Source organism: Clarias gariepinus, chromosome 17 (assembly GCF_024256425.1).
Source record: "Clarias gariepinus isolate MV-2021 ecotype Netherlands chromosome 17, CGAR_prim_01v2, whole genome shotgun sequence".
NCBI lineage: Eukaryota > Metazoa > Chordata > Actinopteri > Siluriformes > Clariidae > Clarias > Clarias gariepinus.
In genome coordinates this window covers 26,371,760-26,388,373 of record NC_071116.1, presented here as the reverse complement: position 1 = coordinate 26,388,373, position 16,614 = coordinate 26,371,760, and the positions used below count along the sequence as shown (strand labels likewise).

The window sequence follows — 16,614 nt, the reverse complement described above, 5'->3', positions numbered from 1 at the left end:
AATTGTGTTCTTCCAACTTTGCGGCAACATAATGGATGTGGTGTATGATGGTCTAATGTTGAATAACTTTATTTATTCTGATAACACTTGGTTTTTATCAGCTATTGGCTAATGTTTGTTTATTATTGGTAATACGTCAGGGGCTATTGTCCCATAGTAAAAACAATTCTTTTTTTTAGGAAAACTAAAAATAAACTCAAGACCAACCCTAAGACTTCCTTAGGCTTTTCAGGGCTCATCTTATCAGAATTATAATCTACAACTTAAAAAATGCTCTTGTACCTTTGGTTTAATGGATTATAAGTCTTTAATGACTCAATTTGAATAAATATTATAAACATATTCGATCCAATCTGTCAAATGAGCTCTTTTAAGGTGTGTGTGTGTGTGTGTGTGTGTTGATGTTGGCATAGAGTTACATGAAGGCTGTTGTTCATTAGCTGCCATTACCTGTTAGATACATTTGCGTCATTGATGTAAAGTATACACAAATCTTGCAGTTGGATGTCTTGGCTAATTTAAGGCAAGTGGAAAATCCGGGTAGTGTTTAAACTTTAAACAACTCCCTTATGACATTAAATACATATATTATTTGTGTTTCATTTGTACACATACATGGATATGGACATGGATGAACAGATAAATAGTGTAAGCCATGGCTCTGGCTGCTGTAATGCACATACTATAGTTTATGTGTGTTTGTAATTTGTTTGCTATTTTTGGTTAATGCATCTTTAACTATCCAAAGAAATCTTTTAGACAGAATCAGAATGAATATTTATTCAAGTCATTTTCATGTTATACATGTCTTGCAGTAATACGAGCATTTGTTAAATAAGTTCTCAGAATAAACAAATATAGCGTCACGGACATGGTCAAAAAGCTGACTGTTGTCCGGTGTGGATCAGACTGAACCTTTAATCTACTTCACTGTAAAGCTGAGTTAAACATGGCCCTATAGGAGAATAGCACTTCCTACTGAAATGGCCGTTTTATCTTCAGCTGGAGCATCCTATTTTTTGTAAACATTTTATAATCTTAATTAAAATATGTCTATTGAAATGAAATAAAATGAAATGAAATATCAATTCATTTAACAAAAATGAAAATACATAAAAAATAGAACCGTATCTAAGCTTCATCTCTTAATATGTGCTAAGTTTCAAAGAGATTGTATTAGAAATATCGTATTTGGTCTTGTGGAAATCCACTGCTTTTCTTCATGATGGCTTACTAACATTAAAGTCGCCTCTGTTCAGCCACGTTCGTGAAGTCGTCCTGAACGTCCTTTAATATCTGAAATAGAGCAAATCACACCAGTGTTACAGTGCTGCTTCTTTTCTAGGAATTCGTTTCAGACTCAAGTGATTCCATATAGGCCATTTACGCTGCCGCTGTTTTCCAGACTACAAATATTTGTATATTTGTCATTTACACAATTTACACACACTTAGATTGGACTAAGGAGCAATAGAAAAAAGGTCATTTGGTGACCTTTTGACAGACCAATGGTGAGTCAGGGTAAGAAGGTAAGCACATGAAGCGATGCACCATTCCTGCATAGTGTCCACTGTACGAGCCCCTGGAGGAAGTGTTATGATCTGGGGTTGCTCCAGTTGGTCAGGTCCAGGCAAAACAACATTATGTAGCGATAAAATGTAGCTGATGACCTGAATGTACTAAATGTATAAATTAACTGCACATTACTACATTTCTTTATATATATTATATTCATATTCTTACCAGGTCATATTACTTAAATTGTGAAGTCAGTGGTTTTGGGAGCATGAGGAATAATTTTCACACATGAATTGGCCACCAAATAGGTGATGTATTTAAAGCTAAAGGCGTTTAAATCAATCTTAGAGTGTGTGATTTTTTGCGGCTATGCCTAAATGACATATTGTACATTTCAATATGCCTGATGTTCACTTTTCTCTACAAGGGATGTTGCATGTTATTTGTACAGCACAGTGATGGTATGTGATTAACTGCTGTATAATGAAACTTTGGAAAGTCATCTGAAAGACGTTGTGTGTCTGTGCAGCTTTTGCAACTTCCTTAATGTCAGTTAAGGACATCAAAGGATGTATTGTTTTGTTGTTAGTTTCACTGTGCACTGAAACTTAGTTGTGGTCACAGGAAATGGAATCAGAATTGCCATATCAACATTTCTTTCATTAGATGAATTAGAATGCACAAAAACACAAATTTGATATGATATGATATAATATGAAATGTCCCTTGTGTTAGGTTACTTGTTTCTCACTTGCAAGGGCAATATCACAAAAATATCACATCGCTATACTTTAAGGCATTTTTAAGATACTCAATATGTATCATTATATATAGGTATGTGCAGAATGTATAACTGTTGGTACTGAAAAAAAGGGAAATTATATACTACAAAAAGAAAGTACTTTAAGCTAAAAATAACAATTCTACCAATAAATAAAACAAATATATACATGCTATAATTGTATCAGCTGCTTCCAATTCGAGGTTTGGTATTGCTATGTTAAATTAAGAAATATGATGCTCTCTATATCTTACAATAACTATAATATTGAAATCATCAGATGCTTAAATAACTGCTGATTTATATATCATATTTCAAAAGCACCAGATTTCTGAATTAGTATTCGGGAGTATGTGAAATTTGTGATATTCTTTAAATCCTGTACTACATTTAAAACATAATAAAAGACGTCACTCACGGTGACAATTGACATCCTGAAGCGTAGACATAGTTGCCGGTGTAGCGAAGGTCACACCGCACAATGTTGTTGCTGTAGTCAGACTCTTGAACACTAAAACCAGGGTTCACGCTTATCTGAAAAACAAAGCCAACATTAATTAGTACCACTGACTGTTATAGCCTTTTGATTCCCTTGTAAATTTTGGTAGAGTGGCCCGAAAACACACTAACAAACCATAAAAAGACAACAGCAGAACTCAAACCAAGCATTCTACAGGATGGTGAGGAAATATTTACAAGGAATTTTTAATAGTCATGTTTTTCAATTCATATGATAAAATTTTAGCTATTCTATCAAATATGTATGGCATTATTATAAGCATGCAAACGATGGAACACCAAGTAAATGACAAAATGAGTTACAAGTTACTTAACCTGTTTTCTCAAGACTAACTAGACAACATTTTTCATGTGTGATAGTCACATGCCATGTCCAATTAATCAGTGAGTATGTAAAGGATATAATAAGAAACCCCGCTTTTAAATTTAAGCCATGTTTCTACATTTGCTGCTGTCTTTTTCTGTCTTGTGTGTTGTGTGAATTGATTTACTCTTATGTTTTTGGTTGTTGTGTTTATTTTGATAGAGTACAGATGTAAGAAATATAGATACACCAACAGCTTGATCATGACACACACCTTGAGGATGTAATTTCCAGGTTTGACGTCTGTAATGTCAATCCACTGGCAGTCAATGTCGGCGTTGTAAGTGTCGTAACATCCTGGGCTCAGACCCTACACACAAACACTATCAGCATGCACATGTCCTTCCTCACACGTTGCATTAGGCTGCATTAACAAAATAGTTTTCAAGTTAAAATAAATTGTTTCAATACATGTTCCTGATGTAAGTACTATAAAAAGTTGAGCAAAGTTACTGATTCATTTCCAACAATTATAAGCCTAAAATCTCTTAGAAACCTGCCGATGATTACTTTAATGCAACATAAGTAGTTTTTTTTTATCCATTTTAGTTACCCATCTTAGTTGAAACAAATTGCTTTAATCATTCGTGTTATAGCAGCTATGAACACTTAAACAAACTTGCATAATATGAAAGTGGTTTAGCATGTTATGAGGGGCGTTCAGGTTAAACCAGGACCTATGATTTTCTGATGAATGAGGGCATAAAACTCATTGACATTTACAGGAGACTTCAAGCACAGTATGGTAATGAGACTCTTAGCCGCTGTAAAATATCAGAATTTTTTAAAGAGGGCTGTACATCTGTGAATGATGATCCCGGGTGAGCATTGCACTGATCCCGGGTGAGCACACTGCAGTTATTCCGAACATTCAGAGAGTGGAACGCCTAATCATTTAAAATCGCCGGATAACTTGTCACCGACTTGAGGAAGTCAGTCTGTTTGAACTGTACAAACAATCATTCACCAACACCACTTACATTTACAGTAGTTCATCCTGGAGATATTGCCACATCCCCGTACAGTCCTGACCTCACACTAAGACATTTCCACATGTTTGGGACATTAAAGAAGTTCCTAAGAGACCAGCATTCCAGATGTGGAGAAGTCCAATCATGGCTCCAGCGTCCTGAGAAAACGTTCTATCTTGATGGTATGTAAGCACTAGTGAAACACTGGGATAAGTGTATTTGTGTAGCAGGGGATTATAAAGAGAAATAAAGAAAGTGTTTTTACTCTCATAACTGTGTTCAGTTATTCTGCAAAATCAAAAGTTCGGCTTTGACTTGAATGCCCCTCATAGAAATAAATCGCAAAGCACAAAGTTCTTTATGCTCAGGCCTTTCAAGTGGCAGAAAACTTGACATACAAAGCACTAAAACTGGAGATGCGCTACATAAATATCAAATCAAAACATCATACACTAACAATTATGTAATTTCTTTCTTAAATAATAACATGTACAATATCATTCACATACCCCAAAACGTCATAGTTAATATTACAACTGAACTTGTTAATCTAATGACTAATGAACTAAAAAGTAGTCCCATGTCCCCAAAAAGTCCAACACAAACTCATTAATACTGACTCTTACATAATGCGATTTTTAAAATAGCATAAATTAGCACCAGCCAAGGTAGAGCTGAGTCACCTGTGTGTGAGCAGTACAAGCAAAGCGCCTGTAATAGCCATAGTCGCAGGATGTATCCTCCAGGCAGAAGCTGGCCTTGTGTCCCTCAGCCACACGGGAGTGAGTGCTGGCGTCCAGCAGATCGTAATGGCTGAATTCGTCCATGCTGTGGAAATGCCTGTGTTTTCACAGTGAAAGGGAATTGTTTGAATTATTTTAACACACACAAACACACTCACACAAACATCTATCAATCTATCAGTCAATCTATCCATCCATCCATCCATCCAGCTAAACAAGGTGCTCCAGGGGGGCTGTATAATGGCTGACCCTCTGCTCTGACCTCAGCCAAGGCTTGTTTAACTTATTCCATTGTTGAATTTCTCAACAATTAATGAATTGTAGAAGGTTCATGTTTTCTGAATTAAACATAACCCATTTAAGTTTTTAATTCATTAAGTACATTAAGTGCATTGTAAAATCAATAAAACTAATGAAGCAAACTTAATTTGTAATTAAGTAGTAAATTAGTGGTAGTTAAGTGTAAGCTGGGCATGATATCTTAGTAGTACCAATAATAATCTTAGTACTGGTTCTGAACCCTGGTCCTGGATGTGCGCCTGTTCAGCACATTTTAGTGTTTATCCTGCTCTGTCACTCCCACTGCAGATTTAGAAAAGGAACATTTTTAATTAGCTTCTTAGTTAAAACAGGCGTGCCAGGACCTGAGAAGACACTAGGACCAGGGTTGAGAGCAACTGTATTAGAGGAACGTCACTGCGTTTAAGCTTTCAGTGTTTAAGGCTTCGGGCTCCTGATCAGAAGGTTTTGGATCCTTAAACAAATCCCTCAATCCTCATCTGACTATTTCTATTATGCCTTAATCGTAACCGGCTGATAAATGTATCAGCCAAGTGATCAAATCTAGATACAATCTCTAAGCTCAATAGTCAGGTCAAGTTCTGATATTGGCAATGACTGTTTGAATGACACCTTGTTAAGATTTCAAGGCTTAAGATTCCTGAGATTTTTCCTGTGAATAAAAGGCTTAGGGTCCCCCTGGAGAGAAAGGCCATGTGTAGAGATCAGTGCTGGAATGCAGACTTGGTGTTTACGCTGAAGCCATATTTCAGTACATATAGTCCCAAAAGGACATGTGGAAAAAATCTGACTTTGCAATGCTCTATGAATATCTTTCTTTTTTTGAATTAGTAAAGGTTTAAGCTGTACATTCTCTACAGCAAATATGAAAGCACTGATGGATCAGTAAGAATTCCAGTTTGCACTCTAATATTTCCCCAATAACATTCTTATTTCTGAATGTACTAAGAATTTAAGATTTAAAAAATCAACTAGGATTTATTAACATGCTGCACTCCGTATTGATACAGCATTCAGCTGCATGGCGGAGTTTTAGTCATGTATATAGATAAGCGTATCCTAAACCACATTAACAAGCATGTGTAAGCATTTATGTGTGACCATTTAAGAACTGGAAGCTGACTGAGTAGGGCTAGTTTTCTGGGGCAATGTTGGCTTACGCGGTTGAGGCTCTGGGTTGTTATTCAGTGGGTTCAAGCCCCTTCACCGTCTGGTTGCAACTGTTGGCTCTTTGAGCAACCTACACATCATACAAGTTGTTTCAATCCTGGTTAGGAAATGGGAGGGTTTGACAGGAGGTGCATCCGACAAAAAACCTGTGCTTTGATCTTGCTGATCAAATGATCTGGCAACAGGTAGGACAAAGCACAAGAAAGATTTACTGTAATTTACTATGGCAAAATAGGCACTATTGGACTTTATAGAGTACCAGGGTAGGTACTATGGCACTTCAGGTAGTGGTAGTGTGGTATGTATTAACATACAGTACATTGGTGCATACCATGGGACCTATTGGATATCAAAGAGACTATCACAGTTCAGGAAGTATCTAACATGGCATGTACAGTACTTAATGTACCATATTAGAAATGTTAGTACATACTACTGGTAGGGTATAGTACAGGCAGTACCATATTGTTGAGGTTTCACATCAACTTTGTACCATTGTATTTACCACGGTAGAAGCACGTGCCATTCTGTTGAACATACTGTATATCAGCAAATCTGTACCATGGTACTGTCAAAAATACCACAGTGCTATATAATCTGGTACAGGTACCATCGGACTACCATGGTACCTATAAAGTAGAAAAATTTTCTTATGGGCTTTCTTGTTTTTGTAGCACAAAACTAAAAGAAGTAAACATTAGACACCAAAGATCTCTAGAACTGCGGTGGGAGTTGAGCTCCCTAAGTTATGCATTAATCAGGATAAATGATTAAGGGTCAGAAAACTGCAGTTGCATGTCACAGAGAATGAACACCTTTCAAAGCTGTGCTAAAAGGGCCACATGTGTGCGATTCTGGCCTGGTTTTGACTGGAACTCAGCCACATGTACTCCATACATGGTGATGAACCGCATCTGACTTCAGTGCAAAACTATGCTCTGAAAGTCATTAGAGTGTCTGGAACAGCTCAGCATGCAGAACGGGCCTGCACACTGTTTTCCTTCAGACAAGACCACAGATAGTTTTCCTGTACCACCAACAGCACCAAGACCCCAACACACTTAGCACAGAGTGAGCTGATCTAATGCAGGATCTCTTCCAATAACATTTTCGCAAAGTGTAATTCATTCGAACGTACGGCTTGTTCATTAGTGGTCAGCAGTCACAGCTGGTTGTGTTACTAAAGCTGTGATTCACATATATTTTTACAAGTAGGAACACACGCGTTTACATTTTAGCTATGCTGTCTCCTCAAACTATGAATGTATTTTTTTTTTACACTGATTACGAAATGCGTGCTGTGTTTACTTCTGGCTTCAATTCTGGAATTAATTATTGATGAAGTATTTTATCTTTTACATTTTTTATGTCACCTCAGGTTACATGTTACAGATATGACAGCGAAGCAGGTTTAAATAAATGAACTCCAGTTGACACAAAATCCAGTTTATAAATAATATCTCAACTAGAACTTCAGTCCCTGGTGAGGAGAAGCATCACTTTGGGTTTTACTTTTATAAAGGGTTTGCTTTTATTCCTACAAGCAAGCCAGAGGTAACAGTGGGCAGAAAAAACTCCTGGAGGTGGCATGAGGAAAAAAACATAAGAGAATCCATCCTCATCTGGGCAACACTGGAACGTGTGTTTAGAAATCATTTCCTTTCTATGACTGTATCATAGATACTAGTCAGAAAAATCCTGAAGATACAAATCTTTATTTGTGGTTCGTCAGAATCATGTGTGCAAGCATTTTCTTTTTGCTTAGGTGTTGTTTGTTGTTATTTCACATTAAGGAGGAAAAACGATCTGACATGATTAACTCACTCATTTGCTCATTATCTACACCGCTTTATTCTGTACACAGGGTTGCGGGGGGCCTGGAGCCTATCCCATAAGACGTAAGGGTACACCCTGGACATGGTGCTAATCCATCGAAGGCACACACACTTACACACATGCACACACATTTATTTACACACAATTTGGGAACGTCAATTAAGCCTAATTTGCATGTCTTTGGATTATGGGATGAAACTGGTGTTCCCACGACAGTACCAAGCACTGGAAGAACATGCAAACTCCACTTGGTGCTACTTCTAGAGATCTACAGCAGTATCCTTTGAGTAAGATCACCTGCTCGGCTCTGTGCTTGGACTGCACACTGCATCACTGCATCTCTGCCAAATGCTCTTCTTTTATACACATTGCTGTCCAGCAGCTGTAATAATACAGCTTCTCTCAAAGGAGCTATAAAGTGTCTGTCTATTGTCGGCCAAACGAATAACTTAATATTATATAAAAAGAGGTTTTGTCTTAAACTTCTCTGTTTGTAGATATGATCTGAATAAGGCTTTGTATCATATCTGGCAAAGTTACAACATAAATGTCAAACTGAACTGAGAATATCACTGTTTACAGGATCGAAAAGCTGCTCAGAGGATATGAAAGAGGTTGTTTGAAAATATTCATTTCACAATTAAAAAGGAAGATGCACACATCTGACCTGATATCACATCCTATAGTGGACCCTTTGTGCAAAATTCACTACTCAGTCAGTTCAGACATTTAGACAGGTCTCCAATATTAAAAAATAAACAAAAACATGTCCATTTCTCAGTTTTGTATTGGACAGAGTTTAAACAAGCCAGATAGATTTTCGCCCGGATGTGACTTCATACAAGAAGATCGCCTCTCTCAGCTTTTTGTGCAGCTCTAAAACAGCACATTTGGAGGAGGAGTAAAACAGAGGGGTTTGAGCAATGAAAAATGCATCATCTGAAGGGTATTTCAGCTGGAGCATTTACAGACACACTTTGGGGAAGCTCTGAGGCCTAAGACAAAAGTAAAATATGAGACACTAACCATACCTTATAGGTTAGGTAATTTGCTTATACTGTATATTTAAAACAATAATCACTAAAGCTCTCGATATTGTATACTTTATACAATTATTATCATTATTAATTTTGTTCCAATACTGTGTGAACATAATCTTTAAATCAATGAAATTTATATAATTATTTTAAAATATGGTAGGAAATACAGTATGTAGAAGTAGAGTCTCAGCTTTAGATATTATCCACTTTTCTGGCCACAACCTTCAGGATTGTGATTTGTTTATATCTGCCAAAGATATAGTCATTAGTCTGAAAAACATGCATCCCATCTCTTAATCATCTTCAAGATTTGTTTGAAACATTCAGTGATGAGTAAAGGCTGTTTGCTAGTAAAATGCTGAGTGAGGCTGTTCTCTGCCATGTTTACTGCTGAGGCATATCAGGGTTGCTAGTGAAAAAATCCAGAAGTCTGGCTAAAGAAACTTATATTAGGATATTGTATATGTAGCTATAATAATAATAACAACAACGCACATGAGGCTTTTACTTTTAAACTATCCTCAAAGTGCAGTACCATTTAATTAAGTCATATTAGAGGCCAATTAAGGACTGAGAAACCAAATTCATATTATCTTCCCAAATTATTGGTTGTGTGTACAGTACAAAATATATTATAGATCATTCATTAGAACTAAGTCAAAGTGCAAAATTACGCTCACAGAAGCACATGGTTTAAAAAAAAAAAAAAAAAACTTCTGCTGTGATGGCAAAAAAACAGGCGGAGAGAAACTTACTGATGGCAGCTGTGCCACTCCCAGGAATAGCGTGGCCGGTTAGGCAGGAAGTCAGATGTACCCTGGTTCTTCACACGCTGAGGGAAGCGCAGCAGCATCCGAGTATCATAATCCCTCGACCTGTATGCTGAGCTGCTCAGTACAAACAAGAGACCAAACATAGCACATCAGACATCGTCCAGGGTTCCTAGTAAGTTCAAACTACTTTTGGAAAGAAGGTGTGACTGCAGGAAAATAAATGTTGGGAATATTGGATAAATATTGCTGTATTTTTATCTCTCTCTTTGGGATTAGACTGTGTCTGTATGCTTCAATAATCACTTAAACAGTCTGCTGATGAATTTTCCATGTCCTGGAGTGAATTTGTCCTCCCTCTACAGCAAGAGTTCACTTTTTCTTCCATCCTTTCACAGAACTGGGTTGAATTATAGGAATTTTACTGGGATAATCATGCTTCATCTGATACGCCGTCATCAGTCATGCTAGATGTCAGCTACAGTATTTCTTTCTTAGTTACTTCAATATGGTTCATTACTTATTTTCTGACATGCAATACATTCAAACTAAGCATGGACAATTAAAAAAAAAAAAAAAAATTCGACTGACATATTAAGACTGACTGCAATAATAAATGACAAGGCACAACAACTATTATAGACGCAGTACAGTTCAAACTAGATCAACATCACACATTAGCAACTGTCAAATCAAGCAGGGTTTCATTTGCTAGCTAGATTATTTAAGCAGGATCGCTAGCAAGGACACTTTTAGCTAACAATCAATTGTACTCATATAACATTTGCTGGGGAAAAATAACCTAAACCTACATAAAATTTAAATCAAAGTTAGAAACACTAGGTGTTTAGCTATTTATGTTGCTAGCTAGTGCAGTAAACTCTAGCTCGATAACACTACCATAATTTTTGAATATTAACCAAAAAAAGCAACATAATTTTAAAGAAACTGATTTGAGACATTTATTTCTTTTCTTTTTCCATTTTTATGATATACTTTTTGAGTAATGTTTTTATATTAGCCAGTTCATCAGCTGGCGTTCCTGATGGATGCTCGGGGCTAATTAAACATAATCAATGCTAATCCTAATCTCAATTAGGTAAATTGTAAAAAAATTTAACATTAATGACAAGACTGCTGCTTATAAGGTTTTATCTCACTTATTCTAGTTAAATAGGCAGACCTTTGGATAACAGGTTTCTGCACTGCTACAGTAACTAGCTAGCTCGAGAATAAATGCAACTTCTGTTATCTTCTGGAATATGCTTCACCAATTAGTGTATATAACACAAGTCTAATCACCTTGGTTGATGAGACCTTCAAAAATGACACCTTCATGACTGTTATTCAAAGTAAAATGACCATTGTTACTTTTATGTTCTTATAGCATTTATGAATTGAGTTATATGTCAAAGGTTTTGCTTTCACATTGGCTAAACTCTAGTGTTATGCAATACCTGGCGAGGCAGTTCTCCTCAGCAGCACATCGGAGGTTATACATTGGCACCCTTTGCACGTAGGTGGAGGCCTGAATGTAGTATGGATCTGGCACAAGGTCAGGCAAACCTACAGAACAATTCAACATCTTATCACAAAAGCCAAATTAAGTTAGCAGTGCAAATCTAATCAGCATTCCTTCATTCACATACGAGTGAACATTCTTGATGGAATTATGTACTGTTATTACAGCTAATGTTTTACAAGGGGAAATGCTATGAGACGTCATCCTACTAGAGCCCCTAAATGTATGAAATGTGGAAAAGTGTACAAATTATGCACTTGAACCTAATGGCCTGATCTACAAAGCAAAAAGAGGTGGACCAATCAGAAAAGATCATGGTTTGGGTTTTTCAAAATGGTCAATACAGAGAGGTGCTTTAACATATGTAATTTAGGAGCAAAGGGTTTGGGCCAGATGATTTGCTGATTAATGTAGTTGTTGTTAATGGTCTTTCGGCTGCTCCTGTCGAGGGTTGCCAGAGCGGACCATCCAATCCGCACAACCACTTGGCACAGGTTTTTATGCCAGGTGCCCTTCCAGACACGATCCTCCCATTTCATCCTGGCTTGGGACCGGCACTGCATGCAGTGGCTGGGGTTTGGGCATGGGCTGGGAATTAACTTGTCATATTTTTTTCAGTTTCCATAGGTGTAATACTAAAGTACTAGTATGAGGTCCAACAATACAATGTAGGGTGGATGACTGGGGACTTTGCACTTTACATATGCATTTTGTGATAGTGGTACTAGACTGTATCTTTCCATGTGACTTGGCACCAACCTTTATTTTTTTGTGTGTGTATCTTCTACTTGGAAAGGGAAATAGAGTATAAAGCTAGAGGAGGTGTATAACGGTACAAGTGTGGTCCTTAAAGTCTAGTTATGCACCTTTATTAAATTTAAGTTCCACTTTATGTATGATGGTTACACACTAAATGTGTAGCAGTTGAGGTTTCCATCCCAAACCAATGACAAGGGAAGGTACATTTTAACAATTTTTTTTTTATTTCCCAGTAGGTAAATATCCCTTAGGGCTCTTGCAATGATATGAAAAATGCTGTTTTAATAATGGCTTATCAGTATAAAGATGTTACACCGTACCAGCGTGTCCTTACCGTACTGAAAGTACCTTGTTCCGTATCCGGGTCTCTGGTTCGGACTTGGTCTTTCATACGCGTCATAATAGTTGTAGTACGGGCTTTCCTGTTCGCTGTACTTGTACGGATTGTAAGGATCGTCTCCTACCATGGCGTCCTCTCCCGTCCTCGGAGGCGGCGGAGACGGAGGAGGAGACGGAACCGGCCCCGGAGCCGCGCGCGCGGTGTCGTTCACGCGGCCGCGCAGCGTCACGGCGCGCCTGAGTGCCAACCAGCGCGATCCCCGTGAGGGCGACCCAGACGGTTCGGTGTTTCTCGCATGGCCGCTGCTGATCACGGTTAACGGTCTGACCGGAGACGGCTGCTCCTTCTGCTGCTCTCCATCTCCGTTTCCGTGTCTCTTTAACGGAGGCACGTACTGCGCGCCCTGACTCAGGATGCTGAAGAGTCTGCCGTCATGCTGCCACTGGATGGTCCGCCTGAGAGGCACCGAGTCCCGCTGAGACCGTGCGCTCTGGAGCACGCAGCTGAATAAACACAGGTGCACGCACGCGTAAAATACCGCGTTGACTTGTGCGCGCATTTCGTCCGTGAGATCCCTGATACACAATGCCAATTACTCTCCAATATTCATACAAATAATAGTCAGGACTGTTTTTTTTTTATTTTTATTCAGCAGTCAAAGCCTAGCCTACTCAGTGAAAAAGTAATAAAAAACAATGTGCATGATGACAAAAACAAATAATAATGATAATAAAAATAAAAAAAGATCTTGGGGCAGCCTCAGCCTGTTGCTCTGAGCCTTTCCCGACTGATGCGCAAAGTGAAAGCAGAAGGAGGAGCTGATGTATTTTTTATTTAAATTTTTTCCCAAAAAGGTTTCTGATTTCATCTTAGACAATCCCCTGAAGATGTGAACGTGAGCTACATGACCTTAAAAAAACACTAAACACATTTCTTTAATAAAAAAAAAGAAAGAAAGAAAGAGAAGGAAAAAAAAACCCTTCACGGACCTATAAACGGACCTTGTTAGCTTTTTTTTTTTTAACTTGAAGAGTGATACGAACATTTACAGCAGTGGCATATTTTGAATTTTGATACACACCATATGGTCAAAAGTATGTGGACATCATCTTGCAGGGGTGACGCAAAGTGGAGGGAAGTAAGGAGAACTCCAAGGGACCCTGAGTTACAGGAGATGCCTTAAAAATGCAGTGTCAGTTGAAAAGTGTTGGCTTTGTCAAGGCTGGGGGTCCAGAATCCCTAGCAATTCACTTGCCTACCTGACCATCACAGCTACTGTATATAGGTTTGTTGGACATTCCATTTCAAACACAGGAAACAAAGGAAGTAGTCCCTTCCATTGCTTCATGCCATAACAAGATTTTAAATTTTCTACAAGATTTTCAGTGTGTCTGTGAGAATTTGTACCCATCCAATCAGACACTGTAGGCCTGACTGCTGTGACAAGTGACGTTCAATTTCATTCCAAAAGTTTCCATTGGGTATAATGTCGAAGCATTGCAGTCCGCTTAATTTTATCCACTCAAAGTCAATAAATTATGTCTTTATTTACTTTGGTTTGTGCACAGAATCATGCTGGAACAAGATAAGACATTCCCCAAACTGTTGTGGCAAAGTATTGTCTGCCAAACTGTTGCTTCAATTTTCTTATGTTGGATACAATACTATAAAATGTCTTTGTTTGCTTTGGCATTAACATTAATCCTTCGTCAAAACAAAGGGGCCAAGTCTAAACGCTGAAAAACAGGCCCTTAACCAAAAACCCTTTTCTATAAAAATTGTTGCCACTATGCTATTTGGTAGGTTGCATCTGACTAACCCAGAATCATATATCAGACCGCCAGATAGTCAGTAATAATTAAACACATTTCTGTTGCTCTAGAGGGCAGAACTTTCCAAACTCAAGCCGATGCGTGTAGTGATCTTAGGCTTGTGTGCAGCTGCTTGGCCATGAAAAACCATTCATGGAGCTCCCAGTGCACAACTTTTGTGCTGAGGTTGCTTCCAGAGAAAGCTTGGAACACTGCAATGAGTGATGCAACTGTGAACTGCAACACTCATGGCCCTGTTTTGTGAGTTTGCATGGCCAATTGCTTGATGGCTGAGCTGTTGCTGTTCCACTTCGAATTCACAATAATAGAACTTACATTGAACTGGGGCAGAACAGAACAGGGTAGGCATTTCACCAACAGACTGACAATACCATCTTTAATGCCATTCAGTATGCACCTGTTAGCAATGGATGTGGCTAAAACACCAATCTCAATAATTGGGAGAGGTATGGACAAAATAGCATTATTATTTATCTTATACCAATGATGATGTGTCTTTTAGTATATTATACCAAACTTGTGCATCCAATCATATCCCAGTTGAAGACTGAAAAAGTATTTTTATTGGAATTTAGCCAAAGCCACCATTCCCAGAAAATGTAAAATCTGGAAAAACATGTATTAAATATGGTTTGTTCAATTGTATAATTATGTACAGTGGGCCACCACTTCCGAAGGTTTTTTAGTGGTTCTTGGTTCAATTCTGAACTCGTATGTCTGTGTAAAGTTTCATGTGTTTTTCTCGAGGTGTCTAGTGTTTTTCCTGCTCTCAAAAAAAAAAGCCAGTCGGCTGGTGACTTAAACATTGGCCCCCTTGTTTAAATCAGCGTGTTCATAGGACTGTTAGCCCAGTCAGGGACCTTACAGGGGACAGCTTTAATACAATTTTGTTAGATGAATAAATTTTTACATTTGTATTACATACAGTAAATAACTAGCCTATTTGGTTGTGTTATGTCAAGATGCACCTCATGTGTATGAGGTCTTTTTTGTTTTTCAGTTCTATGAACTATGATTAGAGTAAGTAGGCTAACACGGAAACCAACATTGTAGCAAACAAGCTAACCCACACGGTAGCATTAGAGTAAATAAGCTAACAATGCAATGAGTTATATAGTACAGTAAGTAGGCTAACACGGAAACCAACATTGTAGCAAACAAGCTAACCCACACGGTAGCATTAGAGTAAATAAGCTAATCTAGCATTAGTGTAAGTAGACTAAATCACATTATACAAAACAGGTTCACTTAGAAGCTAGCATTATTGTAAAAGAGCTAATTTACAAAACCAGCATTAAAGTAAATAGGCTAACGCACCTAATAAGAGTATAGGAACCGTGGTAATGTGATGGCAATCCGATGGTACTTATTTGCTGATCCAGCATCAAAATATAGTAAATAGCCACTACCATGGTGCATACTTTACATGTCCTATAATGGTACATGGTTCTACCATATACTGTAGTATGATACTAGGGAACACATATCAAAACACTGTCAAAAATGTGTTTTAATCATGGTTATAATGTTAATATTTATATAATATGGTTCCATTAAATGTACTGTATGTAACATTATTTCTGAGCAAGCCATAGGTAGCATCATAGAGCAGCCTATATCATCTATATTCCTTATATACAGTATATTGTACCATATAAGAAATGAGGAAGTGCAGCAAGGGGGTTGTTTTTTAGGCATGTAAAATAGAACAGTGAGAAACATATGAGACAGAGACATGGGACGGTTCCACACAATGTGCAACGAAAAGTTTGTAAAAGGCAGTTTGTAAAAGGCAGTTAGCCTAATCTGCAAGTCTTTGGTCTGTGGGAGGAAACCGGAGTACCCAGGGGAAAGCCATGAAGCACAGGGAGAAATTGCACACAGACCAGAGTGTGGGAGGGGGGACAAACCCTTAACTGGGAAGTTGCGAGGCCACAGTGTAAACCATTTAGCCACCACCTAATGAACTGCCACTTAACACATTTGACCTGCAGTATAATATGAAACTTAGTTAAATTGTTTTATTGGAGCATTAAATGCTTCATACCATTTTGGAAAACTTGATGTAATTCATGAGCCTACATAAATAACATTATGTGTAAATATTTTCCCCAGTTTCCCAGAAAGAAAAGAAAATTTGGAATATGAT

The 16,614-nt window shown here is 37.9% G+C and overlaps 1 protein-coding gene across 2 annotated transcripts; it reads right to left on the bottom strand.

The window, feature by feature from the left end:
• Positions 1-765: 765 nt before the first annotated feature.
• On the bottom strand, positions 766-13,443 carry loxa (lysyl oxidase a). 2 transcript variants are annotated; one of them, XM_053475931.1, is made up of 7 exons: positions 12,628-13,443; positions 11,470-11,578; positions 9,998-10,129; positions 4,837-4,993; positions 3,397-3,492; positions 2,718-2,833; positions 766-1,296 (listed from the first exon to the last, which is right to left on the bottom strand). In XM_053475931.1, the coding sequence occupies exons 1-7, from the start codon at positions 13,190-13,192 to the stop codon at positions 1,290-1,292; spliced, it is 1,182 nt and encodes a 393-aa protein (XP_053331906.1). In that variant the 5' UTR covers positions 13,193-13,443; the 3' UTR covers positions 766-1,289. The 2 variants fall into 2 exon arrangements, with proteins under 2 accessions (XP_053331906.1, XP_053331907.1); XM_053475932.1 differs by lacking the exon at positions 766-1,296 and having other exon boundaries at positions 2,714-2,833.
• Between the last annotated feature and the right edge of the window lie 3,171 nt (positions 13,444-16,614).

What these genes read in the sequence shown, in the direction of transcription:
- loxa (XM_053475931.1), bottom strand. Translation starts at nt 13,192, where the DNA reads ATGCGCGCACAAGTCAACGCGGTATTTTACGCGTGCGTGCACCTGTGT. An exon ending in AACAAGGTACTTTCAGTACG is followed by an intron (nt 11,579 to 12,627) that starts GTAAGGACACGC and finishes ATTGTTCTGTAG; the next exon opens with GTTTGCCTGACCTTGTGCCA. An exon ending in GAGGAGAACTGCCTCGCCAG is followed by an intron (nt 10,130 to 11,469) that starts GTATTGCATAAC and finishes TGTACTGAGCAG; the next exon opens with CTCAGCATACAGGTCGAGGG.